The sequence below is a fragment of the Triticum dicoccoides genome, chromosome 7A, assembly GCF_002162155.2.
Source record: "Triticum dicoccoides isolate Atlit2015 ecotype Zavitan chromosome 7A, WEW_v2.0, whole genome shotgun sequence".
Classification (NCBI taxonomy): domain Eukaryota; kingdom Viridiplantae; phylum Streptophyta; class Magnoliopsida; order Poales; family Poaceae; genus Triticum; species Triticum dicoccoides.
The window spans coordinates 253134269-253155604 of record NC_041392.1 but is presented as its reverse complement, the minus strand read 5'-3'; the positions used below and the strand labels follow the sequence as shown (position 1 = coordinate 253155604).

General features: G+C 44.2%; 1 protein-coding gene across 1 annotated transcript; it reads right to left on the bottom strand.

Annotated features, from left to right (window-relative positions):
- Nucleotides 1-7236: 7236 nt before the first annotated feature.
- Nucleotides 7237-15720, bottom strand: LOC119329077 (type II inositol polyphosphate 5-phosphatase 15-like). The gene is made up of 11 exons (XM_037602060.1): nt 14584-15720; nt 13256-13508; nt 12358-13162; nt 10845-10969; nt 10649-10733; nt 9863-10016; nt 9733-9770; nt 9367-9634; nt 9112-9235; nt 8636-8996; nt 7237-7924 (listed from the first exon to the last, which is right to left on the bottom strand). Exons 1-11 carry the CDS (start codon nt 15431-15433, stop codon nt 7523-7525), a joined length of 3465 nt encoding a protein of 1154 aa, XP_037457957.1. The 5' UTR covers nt 15434-15720; the 3' UTR covers nt 7237-7522.
- Between the last annotated feature and the right edge of the window lie 5616 nt (nt 15721-21336).

Sequence of the window (21336 nt, the reverse complement as noted above, 5' to 3'; positions counted from 1 at the left end):
ATCGAGGAGCATGTGGGAGCCAACATGGGTATCCAGATCCCGCTGTTGGTTATTGACCGGAGAGCGATCTCGGTCATATCTACGTGTCTCCCGAACCCGTAGGGTCTACACACTTAAGGTTCGGTGACGCTAGGGTTGTAGGGATATGTATATGCAGTAACCCGAATGTTGTTCGGAGTCCCGGATGAGATCTCGGACGTCACGAGGAGTTTAGGAATGGTCCAGAGGTAAAGAATTATATATGGGAAGTCTTGTTTTGGTCGCCGGAAAAGTTTCGCGCATTATCAGTATTGTACCGAGAGTGCCGAAAGGGGTCCGGGGGTCCACCTGCCCCGGGGGGCACATGGGCTGTAGGGGTGTGTGCCTTGGCCTATATGGGCCAAGGGCACCAGCCCCAAGAGGCCCATGCGCCAAGAGATAAGGGAAAGGAAGAGTCATAAAGGGGGAAGGCACCTCCTAGGTGCCTTGGGGAGGATGGACTCCTCCCTGGCCGCACCCTTCCTTGGAGGAAGGGCCAAGGCTGCGCCCCCCCCCTCTCCCTTGACCCTATATATAGTGGGGGGAAGGGAGGGCCTCTTACCTTTGCCTTTGGTGCCTCCCTCTCCCTCTCCAACACATCCTCCTCCTCCATAGAGCTTGGCGAAGCCCTGCCGGAGTACTGCAGCTCCATCACCACCACGCCGTCGTGCTGCTGCTAGAGCCATCTTCCTCAACCTCTCTTTCCCCTTGCTGGATCAAGAAGGAGGAGACGTTACGCTGACCGTACGTGTGTTGAACGCGGAGGTGTCGTCCGTTCGGCGCTAGGATCTCCGGTGATTTGGATCACGTCGAGTACGACTTCCTCATCCTCGTTCTTTGAACGCTTCCGCGCGTGATCTACAAAGGTATGTAGATGCAATCCAATCACTCGTTGCTAGATGAACTCCTAGATGTATCTTGGTGAAACCGTAGGAAAAATTTTGTTTTCTGCAACATTCCCTAACAACTCTCCCAACATATTTGAAGAGGTATGTCTAGCAATTAATTTACCTGTTTTCAGATTTGGTCATGACTTAGTTGTTGATGCATATATTAGAAAAATCTTCATAAGAAATATTGAGAGGCCAATCAAGAAGGGTAATTTATTTGTTAGCAATCAGGTTGTCACAAAGCATATCGATCGACATATTGCACCATTCAGAAAGACCGATAGTGAAAAATTATTGCAGCCAAGGCTTTCCCCATTGCTTTATCTAAAGCTCATATCTAATTGGGTAGCTTTGCTTATTTTTTACTTGGCTTACACTTGGTCTCAACTGAGACATCTATGTTCTAAATATCTTCGTTTCAAAATTTTAAAGCCAAGGTTAAATTCTATTGAGAAAGCCGATGCTAATATAATATCTTATCCAAAGACATCGGAGATAGAGTGGAAAACACAATGCATAGCCGAATGGGGAGATTCCAAATCTGAACCATTTGTTTGCTTATCTCCAAAGCCGTTAACACAGCAAGATCGGCTAAAAAACAAGAAGTATACCTTCAATTCCAGCATGTGTGATCAAATATTTGATTTGTTGTCGAGAAATAATTATATTAGAATTCTTGATCACCAGGTTGAGCCATTTGTGCAGGGACGAATGTATTGTAAGTTGCATGATTCGTCCAAGCATAATTTTGAGGATTGCGACATGTTCCGTCAAATAGTTAAATCGACCATTGATAAAGGACGATTAACATTTGTTGAGACACCAACAGATGACGAGTCTATTCCAATTGGTCCTGATGGCAAAAGGTTTTTGCATCGACTACTTCGAGCCGATCCATTTAAAGATAAGGTAAAAAGTGCAGGTGATGGGATCAAGCTTTCAAGTAAAGAAGTTGTTGAAGAGCATAATGAACATAATCTTGAGGGAGAAAATTCCATCGAAGCTACAATGAAGACGCCAAGGAATGGGGGCAACAAGCAAATTCAATGGTCGATGAAAGCAAACCAAAAGAAAACAAAGGCCAAAATAAGCACAAGTGTAAGAGATCAAAGATCACCTTCGCTGAACTATTGGATAAATATCAAAAGAAGAGTGAAGAGAAGAATGCTTATCGGCCAAATCATGCAAAGAAACCAAGATCACCCCCAAGGCGGAAATATGAGGATCGGTATTGGCAAAGTGAGAATTTTAATGCAACATATTCATATCCTTATTTTGGGCCGCCAATGCCAATGCCGTGGATGCCTCCATATGCTCATATAGATCTATATTCATCATGGGACAGGTATGATACAAGGGCACATTCTCCATCTTATTTTAGACCATCCCACCAATACTATGCAGCTCCAAGAAGATCAACATTTGAAAAATCACGCGTCAAAGACCGTTTCAATCATAAGGATTCGGTCCAGAGCTCAAGGAAGAAGAAAGAGGTGGTCAAGCAAGTTTACCGTGTTAAAAGAGATGGTCGTAAGAGTGCAACTTCAGATTTGATCTCAAATGCAAAAGAGCCAATTAATGTGTTGGCATTGGCTACTAAGACAATGAGACAAAGCAACCAACTATTGAGAGTCCAAGTGCCAAATCTGAAGAAAAGAAGTTGAGAGTGCACAAGGCCAAAAAGGAATTGCCATTGGTCAAAACAGAATCACAGCCAAGATGCCCACTCGGCTCATCCTATTGGCAAAATAGGGAATTACAAAAATTTAGTGCACAAGAACTTGAAGAAAGGAACATGGCATGGGTTCCCAAAGGAAGTGCTGAAAATAAGAATTATGTGAAAGCATCCATTACACGACGTGCGGCAAAGATGAAGAAGGAAAAGAGTGAAAACTATGAAGCACCAAGCCGAATGTTTCAACATCTTCGGTCCACACATTATCCATATTCTTCAACTATGCCGTTGATGCCTATGCCATGGAACTCGTCATCAGGTATGATTGGTTACCCTCAATGGGCTTATTATAATCCATGGATGCAATATAATTTCTTACATCATGAAAGGGTATTGCCAAATCACTATACATTTGATTAGCTACAAGTTTGTTGCTGATCCGAAGGGCCAAAATACTTGATTTGTCATTTCATTTGTTTATTTTGGCTATATGTGCTTTGAATGAAGTTTACATGGTAATGGCCGATATTTATCTATCGTCCTAAGAGTATGTCAATGCATGGCCGGTGTAGTATTCTAACATCGTTCTTAGTTCGATTGGAGAACGAGACAAGATACGTGCTCATGGAAATTTATATGTATGCCTATATTATGATTGAATGGAGTTGGGACATAGTGACCGATATCATTGAATATATGCTGCATAGGCCAATTCACAGTTGCAGAATTGGCTAGTGGGTTTATACTTTGTTTGGATATGATTTGGCTTATGCATCTCTGAGATCTATAAGAGGCCAAATCATAAGTGATTTTATTACTAAACATCGGATTAATGACATGCATAATGTTGATATTAGCCTTATCTTTCTAGTACTATGGAGATTATGTTTTGATGGTTCAATTCGTAGCAATGGCCAAAGTGTTGGTGTTGTTTATATATTTCTTTATGATACAGTTTTTTAAGCCCCATGCCTCTTAGAATATTTTTATGCATGATTAATGAAAGTCGAATATGCATTGTTATTCGGATTGAGTCTTTTACTTGCTATAGGTGCTATACATATTGAGGCTTTCGGTGATTCGTTATGAGTAGTGCAACAAATATTCAGGGTTTATCAATGTTTTGACGAATCACTCATAGTTTATCTTGGGGTATGTCTAGATGCAAAATTTACCTTGGTTTGCTTTAAAATTGTTCATATATTTAGACATGAAAATTCGAAAGAATTGGCACAGCAAACATCCGGCTACTATGTTAATCATGTTGTATTGCATTTCTCTCAATAGCCGATGCTTAGTCTTGTCAATATAGGTAAGGCCGAACTGAAGTCCATAGCTTCGGCCACTAATGAAATTTTTAAGGAGGCAAAAGTAAGGATTGGAGAAAGTATTGTTGATTATCTACAAAATCCTAGCAAAAGGGTGAACAATATGGTTCGGAGGATGACCTTGAGATACATATCTATGGTACTTTACCACCGGATTGTTAATGAAGCTGAGAAGGTGTCATCCAAGTTTGCATCAGAAAGTTCACATAAGACATGGTCGATATATACTTATCGTCCTAAGGACATATAAATGACCGATGGAGTGTTGACATCGTCTTTAGAACAAACTTGGTACAAGTTATTTTTCGGCACGCTAGCTTTGCCGAAAAACAGGGGCATGTGTTGATGCTCAAAAGTGGCACGTTTATAAAGAGTGGCTTGAAGCTATGTCAAGAGTAATTCAAACTTACTATTGAAAGTCACTATGAGATGGCTCTCTTCGAGAAAATCAAGATGAATATGAAGATGGTCTAAAATGTAGTTTGGATGCAAAAGTTATGACAACTTCAGAGATGCTCATGTTGACATCGGATTAAAGAATGGCTTGAAACTCAATTAAGATGTCCTCATATGGAAAAATGATCAACACAAATTATCTTCGTCTCGTTGAAATGGTTGATTTTGGTATAAAAATCGTCCCAATCCGAGCTCGTATGCAAAATTTAGAGCTATCGGAGTGCAGCCCTGTCACGAGGCGAGATGTGGCGCGCCCCACCAGACATAGGTCTGATGGGTAACGCGAGCGAACAGGTGTTCTGCGTGACCGTTTCGGCTCAGAAGATGGCCTCAAATCGAAAAACGTTCAACATGAAAGTTGTTCGTCTCGTCGAAACGTTTAAGATTGCTTTTGGGCTTGTTTCCATCCAAGATCGTTTACCACCACAAAAAGGATCCGCATGGTGTAGCCAGTTTAAACCGAACAGTTTTGGAAAGTTCGGACAAAACCAATCCGAATTTGACTAGGATTTTGGACGTGAATCCAAGCCTTTTCCTTGCACGGGAAGTCCAGCCGCCTCTTATATACCTAAGGGGTGACGGCCGATTGAACAACATACAATCGATCAAATCTTCTACCACTTTTTATTTTTTATCTTTTCTTCCTAACCCTAGTTCTTCTTCTTCCTCGTTCTTCGTCTGTTCCTCTTGTTGCAGGGTGGCGAACCTCGAGGCCCTAGGGGCGATCAGGTCGACCTAGGGCAGCCCATAGCTATCGCGCGCCCTGACGGTGTCCCTCCCGGACGTGTGGGGTTTCGGGTCCTCAAAAGCACCCGCCGGATTGCTTGCGTACCGAGCTTCTGGACGGGTCTCCTTCGACGTGAGCTGCGGTGCATCACCCCCGGCGTCGAGGATACACGGTGACGTGTTCGTGTGCGAACACTTCCTTTAACCAAAAGTTTTGAGCGGTAGTGAGGGATAGTAGACCACAACATACTAAACGCTTAATCATTGGAGTGAGTTGAGTTGAGTGAGATTAGCCAAACCCAAGTTAGCCACAACTGCTCTTTATCCTCTAGATTCATACAACTTGGCTACAACATACTATCCTGGCGCAAAGGATCATCCGCAGGCTGCAGCAGCCCATCATGGAGACGTATTCATGTCATCGCGCTGTCCTCTTTGTCCATTGGCGGCTAATGCTACACTACACTATTTTCATGCAAGAGGAACACTGCTGCATCTCTGCGTGTGGAACGGAAAATACGCCGGCACGGCAACAAGGGCGTGTGCGGTGCTAGATTTAGTGCAGGTCGGTTCGTATGGCCTTTCTCGTCGCAGAATTAGCTTGTGGCAGCCGCGACGAAAGAATCCAGTCTGACGAAAGAATCCAGACGACGAATCCAGTCTGAACGAAAGATACGCCGGCATGGCATGGCCCAGCCCCCCGAGACGCCACCGCGTGTCAGGCGGAAGCCGCCGAGCAGAGCACCACGCACGCGGCGCATGCTGCTGCCGAGCACCAGATTCCATCGGCATCTCGGCTTTCTCCCGCCAGTCAGCCTCAGCCTCAGGCCCTCAGCGCGGCGGTGGGAGAGCCCGGAGGCCGTGGCTGGCGCGGCGCGCACGCCGACCGCGTACGTCGACATACCGTAAACGTGAAAGATTCTTCCCCATCGGAAGGGGGAGGATGATTATGCAGAGATGCATGATTTAGACCGCCCTGAATCCCTGCCTGTTCGTTCTGGCTGCAGCTTTGGCGGCCATGTTTCTTATAGACGGTTCGGTTACGCGCGGCACGGTTGGATGTTAACATCGGTCTAGACCAACCAATAAGGCCTTGTACAATGGTAGGTGCTTAGAGAAATAAACCAGATTTTTCTTAAGCACCAGTGTCTATTTGTACAGAATGGATGCTTAACTAAGCGTCTCTCATGTAAAAATAAACACTGGTGCTTCAGAAAAATTCGGTTTATTTTTTAAGCATCTCCCTAAACATCTATCATTGTACAAGGCCTAAATAGCACAGTACATACGTTCCTTCAAAAGAAGACATGAATTTTCAAATACGTACTCCAGGAGTAGTACATTATCTGGACATGCGGACTACTCCGACAGGTCTCACTTTGCAGTTGGTAGGAACGTCTGGACTCAAGTTCCAACTCAATCTTTTTTTTGCTAGTGCTAGTGGATAGCACTAGTCCACAACATAAACGATTGATCATTGGAGCGAGTTCAGTGAGATTAGCCAAACCCAACATAGCCACAACTGCTCTTTATCCTCTACACCAGACTAGATGCATCTAAACTAATCCGCACCAAAGTTTGACCAAATCTGTCCGTCGCTAGGTAGGCAGTCCACCAGATTTGACCTAGCCTAACTGCTCATGCGGCGCCCCTCTCCAATCTTCCGCAACTTGCCAAATCACAAACCCAAGTTAGTTTTCTGTACGAACGCCAAATCTCCTAGACTTTTTAGCTTGCCAAGTTGGTTCCGCTTGCACTTGTGAGGCAGGCACTTGTGACTTGTCTCACCACAGCTTTCAGTTCGGTCGGTGGGTGCAGAGACTTCAGCGAGAGAGTTGAGCTGTGTTTCCTGAAAACATTCAGAGCTGAGGCCTGCAGCCTGAAGTGACCACCAAGCGTCAAGCGACTCTCATGGTCATATATCATGATCCATGGCAATGCCATCGCAGAAGCTTTCAAGGCTTTGTGAAAGGTAGAAGCTGTCGCTGAGCCAGTACTACGTACGTAGAAGCAAAGTATCTGGCTTTCGGCAACTTGATACGTCCCGACTTCTCAACAGCAGGCAGCTTAGGTGGAGGGCGCTATCGAGTTCAGTATAGTCAACTCATTCTCGCAAATAAACAGGCTATTCACCAGTAGCAACTCACGCAATCTGCCTTTGCACTCTTTTATGTATATATAGAAAGTCCTTCCACATCACACGCACTCCTCCACACACACAAAAAAACAAGTAAAAAAAAACTAACTACAGATTATTTTCTGTACCTACGCATTTCTTCTTTGGTTACATGAAGAGTGGTGAGAGGCTGCATATGTACAGCGTTAACAGTGGAGCAGCTTCTCCCTGATTTCTGGTAAGCACACTATTACCTCACCCCTATACAAAACTGCTACATCAATCAAACAAGCAAGAGAAAATAGACTCAGTCTTACATGTTCCGCAGGCGGTGCAAGTCATGCACCTCTGAGGCGCCGAAATGCGCGTCGGAACGTTGCAGATGATTCGACTGGCTCTTTCTGGAAGAACGTTCCGTGGGGCCTTCGCTCGACGGAGCATCACCGGGCGGGGCGGCGATGGACAGTAGTCTGGCCGGCGGGGGTGGTGTGCTTGCTGCGCAGCAGTGCCGGACATTGATCCTGTGCGTAACGGTTTCGGTTGAGGTGCTGCCTGTCACATTGACCAGCAGAACAGCCTCCTTGTCTCTGGTCAGTTCGCACCATCCGCCTTGCACGACTCCGTCCACGAATTCTTCTTGCGTGTAGTAGTTCTCGTGATGCACGTTAACTTCCATTGTTTCTCCAGGCTCGATGAGACCGATGGACGGTTGGACCTGTATGGCATGGCACATAGGAGAGGGTTAGTGGTATGGCTGAAGCATGATGGAAGTAAAAATGAAATGAGATGGCAGAACAGCAGCAAAAGTTGGAGGATCAACGGTAGATTAGAGAACAGCCAGGCTAGCAGATGCCCATGCATGCACACATTGACAAAACTTGTCTCGCATTTTCAGAAAAGAGCCACCGAATGGAATTCTAAAGATGCAACCAAACTTGAACCTACCGCCATGCTTATTTTGGTACAATCTGATATAAGTTGTGTTTCATCTAATTTTTCGTTCCTGGAACTGAGAAACATCTGGTATAGTTCTCAGATAAGTTATCCATAGAGAAGGGTCCATCATACAAGTAAAGGAGAGGTTCCTTGATTCTCTTAATTTTGTTTTCTCTAGAATGAAAAAGAACATTATAGTATATTATGAACAACAGATGGAAAACAGTCAGTAACAACCAAAAGAATGACCAGTGATTGATCTTAGGACTCTAGGTGGAAATATGATAAGTACTTTTGTTTGTGACAGGAGAGTCACACTAAAGTAAGCTGATAGCAAAATACTAGTACGATGCAACCGATGCGGCAAAAGAAAGAAGCTTGTACGACTAAACAAAATCAAAACCAGGTAAATGCAAGAAAGCAACAACATAAATGTATTAACTATATCTTTATTCAAAACCGAAAGACACAAACTATAACCCATCAATACCTCAAGCCAATGTGGAAGGCCAAAGGATGCCCTTGGAATAAAATCAGTTTTTGTTCCGTCCTGCTTGCTTGTCGACTGCCCTTCACACAAGATTTCAAAAGTAGACTTTTTTGATCCACAGTTATTTGTTATTCGAAGAACAACAGTTTCTTCGTTTTCCAATATAATGTTGTTTGTGCTGATTATAGTGTCTGGAACATGATGGGATTCTTGAAGCAAACAATGTAGCTTTTCATTCGATTTGATTATTTTTCCATACTCCTGCCTTCTTATCAGCTCGTTCACTCTTGCAAGATCAACACTGAACGTACAGTTCACTGGTTTATGATCGCTATCTGTCACATCCATGCATGCTTCATATCTATCAAAATGTACAAGAAAAGCATGTTATATTGGAGCATGATTATAACTGAGAAGGGATAAGATGATGTAGATTCTCTCTATAAAAAGCATGATTATGTGTTGTAGAATCTTACGATGTAATTGCAGCAACAACAGGACACTCTAATGAGCATTCACGTATTGTTTCGGAGCGGCTATCTCGATACACTATTCTATCGCACCAAGCAGGTATTCTCTTCTTCTCACCCGAATCATACCCTACATCAGAATTGACAGAAATATTTTCAGTTGTAAAGCATTATCTGAATTTGATGTCAAGAAAAACTGAACTTTATTGCGGCGGAACATTTTAACCGAGCAAGAACTTTAAGTATGAGAAGAGGCAGTACCTGCAAGACCTGGTTGGTGTCTTTGGAATTTGTAAGTTGGAGGAAATCTGATAAAACCTTCACGCATTCCTTGAAACACGTTTCCTGCCTTCATTTCTGCTCGAAGTTGATCCCTTTCTCTAAGCCAATCGAAGCTCCTTTGCGAGACCATATCCCTTGCCTCGTCATAGGTGATACCGTAAAGTCGGTAGTTGAAATCACCAAGAAAAACAACCATATCAGCTTCTGCCAGCTCAGGTCTATCTTCATCAGGCTGATTCCCATTGGCCTGCCAGTAAGTCAATATCTATGCATAAGTATGCATCGTTGCAACTGAAGTAATCAAGGCTGGATATTATTCTACAAAACAGTTTAATGATTACATACATTCACTGCTTTATGCAATTGGACAGACGTATCAGAAGCTGTAGCAGAAAGGGAAAAAAGTTATAGGCATCATATGCAGTAAAGTAGTGCAAAAGAATACTTGAAAAGAGAAGGTGTGAGAATGGAAAACCTGCAGATCCATGAGATTTGTTAAAATTCATTGTCCGATAAATATGATCAAAGTCAGCATTGCGGCGAGTAACATTTTCTAGATGTGCGGCAAAATGATTGTTCACAAAACATATCCTGCGATCATAAACTCTCATTTTTAACCCAACACCACCCTGCAAGAACAATCAGCTGTCAATATGACAATATCACTAAAAATTGAACAGAAATATGGAGCGTTACTTTGACATAAGAATCACTAGATGATAAGCAACTAATGTTACTTGTTTTCTATCATTGACCAGTTGAGATAGTTTTTCTCTACAGATTTTTTTTAAGGAGGGTTGCCCTCCGGCCTCTGCATCAGTTGATGCACACAGCTGAATTTATTAAAACTGTGAGATGTAATCAATCTCAACACAAAATGACAAGCAATAGAACCCCGCGATAAAAGCCATGCAGTACCAAGTCTATTACTAGCTCAGGAGAATGCTGAGGTTATTTCTCGTCCAAGTATAACCGCCATCTGAACTCTTTGAACCTTATCACTCACTATAAAATTGTTTCTCCTTAGAACTTAGAAGAGCATATAACGAAAAAAATTGTATTTTGTGATCATATATTAGAGCATCCAAATAGTCCTGTCTAGATTGTCAGTTTATTAAAAAAAATCCAGCAGAAATATCCCAGTTATTCTATAGTAGATCCAAGGAGAAATCTTAGGATATTCAAGTGGTAATGCAAACATAAATTGATGGCTAAGCGATACCGAATGGAAGAGTTAATACACATTGTCAAGGTCATGTACCTTGTTGCCAATAGCACGTCCAAAGCCACATGGCACCGCAGCAGCATCAACATCACCAATATGTGGCTTAAGGTCTGTCCTTGCCCTTCAAATAAGCATAGATAACACAGAAGTGTGAATGCTCAAAACATAAAAATAAGTGGTAACAGAAATGTATTAGGCAGTATTAATAGACAATTTCATGACAAGCCAGTACCATGCAGCAATAAGTAATCCAGCCAACTGCCTCGAGCCAACTCGGTGGAAGGATATTCCTTCATCAAGTGTCTTGCCAATATTGTCTATCCACCACTGCCCATTGGCACTGCCCTCAAGCCCTACCTAAGGCCATAAGCAAGACAACTTGCATCAAACAGCCGCCTTACAGAACTTACACGTAAGAGCATTAGCAATGTAGCTGCCGTTGGGCAGATTTGCAAAATGGAACAGAAACAGAATAACAAGTAAATATATATTCACAAATAATGTCCAAAAGGAAAATTGTACTTAAGTTCTATTCCCTCTCAGTTCTCACACGTAATTTCTATAAGTTCTCCGTGGTAGCGTCATTGCATCAGAATACCGATATAAAATTAAAAGCGAATCAAGTAAACTAAAATATACTGTTGTGACAACTGTGATAGAAAAGTATGCCAAGAAGAGTCACACAGAAATGCAATATTCATCCCTAGTGGCTAAAAGAGAGTAAACAACAAGAAGAATAAGAATACAAACATAACGTAACACAAAAGGAGGACGTTTATGATACAATGTGGATGGTACAAAACAAATCCACCTAATGCTTGGATAATACAGAATCACAAATATGACAAAGAAATACTACCTCCCCCACCGTGCATTCCATAATAAGTTTGGTTCCGCATTTTAAGCAACTTACAAAACTGTGTAATCAATAATTGCTCAGTGCCATTTCTCTATATTATACTCCCATGGGTTTTTGCAAGTGCAGTTGAGTTAGCATGGACTCTAAAGCCGAGCTTTGACCATTAATTTGTCTTACGATATGAAGCTGTTTTCAAGTTTGATCTATTAGTGACACTTTAGTGTGATTGGTACATAGTTGGACTGATGGGTAGTCAAGAAGTACAAAAATCAAATCTCAAAATATGTGGGTCACCTTATAAATATTATCAAGAGGCTTACTATTTATATTTTGGAACAAAGCAAGAGTCAAACAGTTCTATTTTGAAACAGAGGAATAATAGTTCCTAAGTATACCATCAGTAAAGGAACATATTGGCAGTTTTAACTATACAATGCAAATGTAAAATACTAATGCAGAAACATAATTTTTTGTAGGTTATCTTCCGTGCTACAGGATGGATCCGTACATGGTTGTTACTACACCATGCGGAAGTGCGGGCGCTTATGGGAGATGGCAGCACAGGATACATACAACCGGTTTGGATGGCGGTCCAATAGTAGGCTATGTGTGTGTGTGTGTGTGTGTGTGTGTGTGTGTGTGTGTGTATTTCTGTTGGTTTTAGCTTTATTTTTATTTTGGCAATTTTATACTTCACCACTGGAGCTTCTTACAAGGATTTTAATAAATTTATGGCTGTGTGCATTGCAATGATGTAGAAGCTGGGCGATATCCTCCTTTTTAAAAAACCCATTTGCATGCATTAACAGTATAACTTTACCTCTACTTGATCTTTGAGGAACAAAACAAGAAAAGGTGAAGTGAATGGTTTGGTCAACTATCTTACACTTTCTTTAGCCGCAGCCATAGCAAGAACTCCAGCACCCATCTCAACCTCTTGCAGGCCAACCACCACCAATCCAACATCAGATGATGCAGTACCCAACCATGACCAAAGCGATTCAGGTGATGCTTTCTCCTGCGCAACATTCCAAGTTCCAACCAGCATCTTAATGTTCTCTACCCTTGTATAGGACAACTCCCTCTTCGCCAATTCCGTCCGCAGAATATCATCCAGAGGCCCAGGAGAAGTTAGAGGCCATCCTCGAATACCACCATGATGGGCTAAAGTAAAGATGTAAGAACCACCAATGGCCATCTGAATGACTGGACGGCTATGTCCGGTCCATCCTCCCAGAGGGTTACCTTCAACATCCATGACTTGAACAGTACCACTGGCATAGCCCACCCACACCCTTTCTCCGAGTGCCTTTATGCATTGAACAGAAGAATTATGATAACTGAACTCTTTTAGCCAATTCCCATTTCCATCCCACATAATAATCGAGCCATCTGTGCAACCTGACCAAATTGCTCCATCCATTGCTTGAGCCACTGTTTCTGTTCGACGGTTATCTTCAACGAACGTTCCTTTAGTTGCAACTCTGCGTACAGCACCGCCAGCCCCAATCAAGGCATTCCAAGATTTCTGTAAAAAGGTGACAGAGCCTTGGTTTTTCTCTTTCTTTGTGGGTTTTACCTTGATTTCTTCCTCTATAAATTGTTCTGGCATCACTAGTGGCTCTAGACGAGCTGACTCCACTTGGCCGTCCATTCCAAATACTTTTAACAACTCCCTTGTCCGAGCATCCCTACACAAAGCATATCAAAAAATTAGTTCCAATCGGCCATGAGTTAATGAAGTTGAGAAACTGATGTGATGGCATTTATATTTAGAATCGTACCAAAGAGCAAACGTCATGCTAGTTAGACTCCAAACTTTCGCTCGACAATGGTCCGCAAGCATGAGTTTCACATCAGTAGTGGGCAAAGAGAACATGTTACCAACTGTGACATAGTTCCTAAGGTCAATATACGCATTTTCGACCAGACAAGAAGCCATATATTTTTCTTCTGGTGTTAGTGAGAGGGACTTAGCAATGACATCCCAGGGCCATGCCTTTATAACACCTCCTTCGGTGCCTGACCATATTTCACCTGTTTCCAAGAGATTGAAATGAAACATATCAATTTGGGATAAATTTTCACTCCTTTTTAGTTCAAATTTGGATTATCAACTCTTATCTGCAACAAGAGAGGTGCATGAATGCCAAAACTTGTAACGCAGCCTAGTGATTCAGATATCAATGCCTCGACAATGCTTGATTCAAGTCGGAAGAGGCCAGAAAGGAAAACTGATAATTTAGTTTTGATGTGAAATAAACTGCATAACTGAACTAATAATACTAAAATATTCCATATATATATATATATATATATATATGTATATATATATATATATACATATATATATATATATATATATATATATATATAGGTTTCAGAGTAGTCAATCAAGATTCAAGAGTCATATCCGGCACAACAAAAATCAAGAAACATATGAATCTACAGTTAACGAATACTTGACTTAGCTTATTGGAATCAGTTATTTAGGAGAGAGCTGAACATTCACAAGCTAGTTCTTTTCAGAAGATGGAAGAGGAACTGGAGGATAAATGAGTGAGTGACTGGGTGAAATTCTTCGCTTTTCAGTTGTAATAAAGGCTTACTTTCGTCAGCTTAATTCTGTTATCTATTCACTGTTATTACACTGGTTTTCTCAGGTTGTAGCAAGAGCGAGGCACTAGGTGCGCCTTAACCAGGCTGTGATATCATGCTTGCTTTAATTTTCTGTAAATAACCTGATTGATGATTAACATCAACGTGGTTGTACATGCTTGTTCCATTATTATGACAAAAAAATATAGAACCAGGATGTCCATCAGTATGGGAAAAAGCTAATTTTATTCTTTAGAAAGGCCAACTCTACCGTCCAAAACTTCTCCAGCCTAAAGTAAAAAAGGTGTAAATGTGCCAAAAGTGATATTGCCAAGATATCACTCGGTAGTGATGTAAAATTAGCTAATCTGACCATTTCGAATCGGCTAAATTGAACATTCCAGTTATCTTCGTGCCTTTCAGCATCGTGCCATTGTCGGATTGTGCTCATTTGCTCAAAGCTGTCAATGAAAACCAAAATTGCTAGGGGTGAATAAGGAAGCGAGCTTCTCACCGTATGATGTGACAACCATGGAGAGCACCGGGGTGCGGCTGTGCGCCTGCCACGACAGGCCCTCCTTGAACATGGGCGCATTCTCGCCACCGTCTGATGCAGCTGCCGGTGCCGTGGCGAGGTCCATGCGCCACGACCGGATCCTCCCGTCCTTGTGACCCGTCCACACGAGCTTGTTCGCGCTGTCCACCGCGACGCAGAGCGCCGGCGGCGTGGGCACGGACTCCGTGAACGGCGCGGTCTCCTCGTCTCCCCGGCGCGCTCCCGCGACGCTCCCGGCGAACAGCTCGTCGAGGCCCCAAACCCGAACCCCGGACTCGGCTCCTGCCCAGAGCTGGCGAAGCTGCGGCTCGCACGCGAGCGTCCGCAGGAAGGAGCACACCTGCGTCTCCCGCGGCGGGTGGGGCCGCACCTCGAGCGCCGGCGGGCGGCCAGGGTGCATGGCCGCGCGCAGCGGCACGCGGAAGATGCCCTCGGCCCCGCCCGCGCCGACGAACTCCGGCAGCGCGCCCCTGCCGCCCGCGCCCCCGTGCTCCGACGTCGCCACGGCCCGCTCCAGCGTCACCGCGCCGCCGGCACCGCCGCTGAAGGAGGCCGCGTGCAAGTAGATGGACTCGCCGCCGCGGCTGTGGTGGTGGTGAGGCGGGAGCTGGTGGGGGTACGACACGCTGCGCGCGGGGTCGTGGCGGTGCGCCGAGGCGGAGGCGATGGGGTCATCATCGAGGCTGTGCGAGCTGAGCGCGGCGTGGCACGCGTGCGCCGCCTGCGCCACCGCGTCCCGCGCCAGCGGCTGGCTGTAGGATATCCCCTTGCGCTGCGGCGCCCGCCCCCGCTCGTCGTCGGGCTCCATGACCTCGCGTCCGCGCGCGCGCTCCTGGTCCGGCGGCGATTCGAGCTCGGGCGCGCCCGTGAGGCGGAGACGGCGGGAGAGGAGGCCTGGACGGAGACAGGAGCGGAAGGGGGAGCGCCGCGCCGCGCCGTGGAGGCAAGGGAAGTCCGGAGGGGAGCTGGTGTGACAGTGTGCGGGAAGGCTGTTTGTTTCTGGTTATATGGGTGGATGCCTCGTGGACCGGGACCATGGGGAGGCACCGGCCGTGGCAGTGGGAAAGTGGGGGGCGTGGGGAAGCTCCTCCTCGCCGTGATGTTGGAAGCGGCCCGAAGAGGGAGGTTGGTGCTGCCCTGAAAGCTACGGCTTTCCCAAATGGATCAGGGTCAACTGTGTTGGGAAACGAGAATTCTTGCAGGGGATTGACAAATTGTTTTGGTGTGCAACTGACGACAGCCGTTCGTTTAGCTCTATTCGCTACTCCTACTCGGGCTGCTGATTTTCTTCCCCATCTGTCCGCAGACAGGGGCATCAATCCACGAACACGAATGTGAAAGGCCGTCATCTGGTGTTAGCCGCATACATTTCAAAAAAAAATTAACAAAGCGGATGAAATTCATGCAAATTCGGTCGGATATCATATAAACATGAAGGATTTCATACAAATCATGCAGAAACGGTTATGTTTTAAGCATATTTTCAACTAAAAACAAAACCGGACTAGTCTACGACCGACGCGATGGGATTCCAAAGACATCTCCATAACCCGTAGCGGTGAGCCTCGGAGGTATATGCTTCAGCGCAAAGGACAGCTTGCTTCCCCACCGCTCATCGGAATGGAACCTATTGAATATATGAGCAAATTACTACGAGATTTAATCCGAATAAACAAAAGATAAATCATGACAGCACTAGCAGAGATTGAACTAATCATGCGAAGTAGCGTACTAGATGAACAGATCACATCTAGGGCACATACTAGAAACATGAATTCTACCACAATCTCGAACAAGAAGGATAGAATTACATACGATGCAACGGGAGCAGCACCGCCGGCGTTGATGTTGTCGCCCATGTCGTTGAGGATGAGATTGCCGAGGTCGGGGAAGAAGTCGTCGTTGGCGAAGTCGTCGCTGCCAGCAGTCGCGCAAGTGCGCTTCCCAAAAATCTGATCGCCCCTCTCTCGTACAGGATTACGAGAGGCGGGGTTTCGGAGGCCTGTTGCCCCTTGTCGCGGTGCACGCCGACTATATAGTGCGGGTCGGGTAGGTCGTGGGAGTAAACCCCATGTCCGAGTCGCGATCCAAAAGAATCGGAAACGGTTCAGTAATTAAGGCGTCCGTTAATTATTAATTAATGACTCATTATTTTTTCCCGAGCAACAAAAATATAGACAACATGCATAGCTCTGCCCTCGGCTCAGCTCAATCCCGCAATTCGCGGCGCGGCGCGGCACGTCGTGACGAGGCGTGGCGTGGCGAGCGAGGAGGAGGAGCACGCGTGCAGGTCTCCTCTTCTCATGCTCATACAAGTGGTAGAAGAGTTCGCCTTATAAAGAGGTGCAAATCTCACTCATCTTCCGGGATGGGACTAAATTTTAATCTCACTCACACCACTCACATGTGTGCATGAATGGGCCAAGAGAATTTCAGAATTTTAGTTGGGCTTTGGGCCAAAAGCCCACTAGCAAATTCGAACAATTCTCCACAAACTCTCATTATCACATCTCATCATTTAGTTTCAAAATATTGTTTATATACCGATGCTTAGTGGAGACTGTGAAGTTGAACTTCTACTTAGAGTTTTATGCTACACTAGATCACAACTTGAATAGTGGACTATGCCTTGAACTACAAGTTCTCTACGAGACTAGTTTCACACATTCTTGATCGATACTGGGCTGCCGCAAGGTTTCCTCACGGGTGGAGCGTATACGTCATACACCCAATTCTCACATACTGCGACGTTAATAGTCAAATTCATATAGGTGTGTTCCTCAGGAGATGCTCTGCACGACAACATCTTTGCTTATTCAAATAAGCCACTTGGAACACATTAAGATAAATATCAACATGTCATGCAGATCACGAGAGTATTGCATCTTCACGGAGTGGGATAATTAAAATAGGGATACTCTCCTCTCAACTGACCAACAGCTTGTCTCCCACTTCTACTTCACGGGATCTCCGATCACATAGAGTGGGTTACCACTATGCACAACTCATGCGGTGGGTCTCAAACCCATCTCCATCGATACATTATCTATCACATTACGTGATAGACCCTTTATGAAGGGATCTGCCAAATTTTTCGATATTTGGATATAATCCAACGTAATAACTCCAAAATTCCTTAATTTTCTGACAGATTTTAGTCTCCTCTTCACATGCCTTGAGGACTTCACATTGTCCTTAGAACTGTTTTTCTTGACGATCACAGTTTAATTATCACAGTTCATCAGGATAGGGGTATTGGTTTTTCAACCATAGGTAAGTCCATCAAGAGCTCATGAAGCCACTCTGCTTCAACATTGGCAGTGTCTAATGTTGTGAGTTCTGCTTCCATAGTTGACCTCGTTAAGATGGTCTGCTTGCAAGACTTCCAGGAAACAGCGTCACCACCAAGTGTAAAAACATAACCACTTGTGGCCTTAATCTCATCAGCATCGGATATCCAGTTTGAGTCACTATAACCCTCCAGTACCCTTGGATACCCGGTGTAGTGAATCCCATAGCTCGTAGTGCCTTTCAAGTAGCGCATAACTCTCTCAAGCGCATGCCAATGATCATCTCCCGGTTTTGACACAAACCGACTCAGCTTGCTCACAACAAAAAAGATGTCAGGCCTTGAGGCACTCGCCAAATATATAAGCGAGCCAATAATCTAAGAATAACTTAGTTGATCTCTAGCAATCCATCGATTCTTCGAAGCAACACACTAGCATCATATGGAGTTGGAGAAGGCGTGCAGTCGATATACCCAAAACGACTGAACATCTTTTCCACATAGTGACACTAAAGCGGTGTGATCTCACCATTCTCATCTCTCAACAGCTTGATGTTTAAGATAACATCAGCTACTCCTAGATCCTTCATCTCAAAACGGCGAGATAAGAAATCCTTAACCTCCTTGATTAGATCAAGTTTGGTTCCAAAGATCAGCATGTCATCGACATACAGACAAAGAATAACTCATTCGCTCCCACCATGGCAATAGTACACACACTTGTCACCATCGTTTACTACAAAGCCGACATCAGTTAATGTTCTTCCGAATTTCTCATGCCACTCCTTAGGAGCTTGTTTAAGGCCATATAAAGACTTTAATAACTTGCACACCTTTCCTTCCTGACTAGGTACTACAAAACCATCTGGCTGATCCATGTAAATTTCCTCCTTCAACTCTCCATCGAGGAAAGCCGTCTTAACGTCCATTTGATGAACGAGAAAACCATGTGAGGCAGCCAGTGATAGTAGCACCCAAATTGTGGCCAGTCTAGCCATGGGTGAGTAAGTATCAAAGAAGTCTTCACCTTCTTTCTGGGTATAACCCTTAGCCACAAGTTGTGCCTTGTACTTTTCAATCATAACATCAGGTCTAAACTTCTTCTTGAACACCCACTTACATCCTATAGGTTTGCACCCATAAGGACGATCAGTGATCTCCCAGGTTTCATTAGCTAAGATGGAATCCATCTCGCTACGAATAGCTTCCTTCCAGTAGTCAGCATCAGGAGATGCATAGGCTTCTGAAATAGTCCTGGGTGTGTCATCCACGAGGTACACAATGAAATCATAACCAAAGGACTTTGCAATCCTTTGTCTCTTATTCCTCACAGGATTTCCATTGTCACCCTCAACGGGATTCTCAACGTGTTCCATCGCAATGGTGGGTTCAGGAATTACAGCGAATTCCTCACTAGATGAAGTAGGTATCTCCTGATTTGATGAACTCGACATATCATTCATAGGAAATATGTCCTCAAAGAAAGTTGCATCATTTGACTCCATAATTGTACCAACATGCATGTCGGATACCTCAGATATTATTATCAAAAATCTATAACCAATGCTATGAAAAGCATAGCCCAGAAGAACACAATCCATGGTTTTTGGTCCAAGCTTGTGCTTCTTGGGAATTGGTATATTGAGTTTTGCCAAACAACCCCAAGTACGTAGGTAAGAGAGTTTCAACCTTTTCCTTTCACATTCCTCAAATGGAGTCATGGTCTTATGCTTTGTGGGAACTCGATTTAGTACATGACACGCAGTCATTAGCGCCTCCCCCACTATTCCTTGGAGAGACCCGATGTGTCTAACATGGTGTTAACCATATCAGTTAGAGTTCGATTCTTTCTTTCGGCTACCCCATTTGACTGAGGTGAGTAGGGAGGCGTCCTCTCATGGATTATACCATGTTCCACACAAAACAAATCAAATTCATTGGAAAAATACTCTCCACCACAATCAGACCTAAGCCGTTTAATTTTTTGATCAAGTTGGTTCTCTGCCTCAGCTTTATAGTTTTTGAAGAAAGTTAAAGCCTCATCTTTTGATTTCAGAAGATACACATAATAATATCTAGTGGAGTTATCAATCAACATCATGAAATATCTCTTTCCACCTTTTGTCAACACGCCATTCATCTCACAGAGATCCGAATGTATAAGCTCTAGTGGCGCCAAGTCTCTTGCCTCTGCAGCCTTATGGGACTTGCGAGGTTGCTTAGCTTGCACACATACTTGGCACTTGGAGCCTTTGACAGTAGATATTTTCATAATTAAATACATATTGGCTAGCCGCGTCATGCAACCAAAGTTACTGTGACAAAGTCATGAATGCCAAATGTCAGACTCATTATTGTGGCAAACATTATTAATAACTTTAGTGCAAATATCTGACAAAGACAGGCGAAACAAGCCTCCGTTCTCATAGCCTTTTCTAACAAATTGTCCATACTTAGAAATTACAACTTCATTGGACTCGAAAACCAACTTAAAAACCATGTCGACATAAATGGGAACCGCTAACGACATTTTTATTGATGGACGGCACATGATGAACATTCTTCAGATGCACGGTCTTCCCCGAAGTAAACTTCAGATCGACCGTACCGACACCTCGAACGGTGGCATGTGACTCGTTCCCCATCAGCACGAGAGAAAGTCCATGTGACCTGGTAAGAAGAAAACATGGAGGCGTCACCACAAACATGTACATTGGGGCACCGGTGTCAATTAACCAATCAGGAGATTGAAATACTGAAAGGATGGTAGGAAGAATACCGTACCCATATTCCTTCATATCAGTATCACCGATGACAACATTAGCGTACTTTCCGCTCTTCTCATGTTCGCGCTCCTCAAAGTGATTAGGACACTTCTGAGCCCAGTGATTAGGATCACCGCAGACATGGCAAAGTCCCCCCTTCTTATGAGAATTCTTTTTGAAGTTGGTAGAATGTGACGGCTTGTTCTTTGTATCAAACTTGCCTTTGCCCTGAGTTTTGTTCTTGTTGTTTTTGAACTTGTTGGGCTGGAAGTTCTTCTTCTGTACCATGTGGGCACTAGAAGCTCCCTCGGCAACTCGAGCACGTGTGTCCTTTTCTCTCGCCTTCTCTTCGACATCAAGAGTACCAATGAGATCCGCGACGGAAAACTCCTGTCTCTTGTGTTTCAGGGAAGTAGCAAAATTGTTCCACAAAGGTGGAAGCTTGGCAATGATGCCTCCAGCAGCACACACTTGAAGTACTCGAGTACCTTTGTGAGCGATTGTATCTCATGAGCCTACTGGACAACAGAACGCTCATCCGTCATCTTGTAGTCATAGAATTGCTCCATGACATACAACTCGCTGCCAGCGTCCGAGGCCCCAAACTCGGCCTCGAGCGCAGCCCACATGTCCTTGCTGTTGTCAAACGACATATAC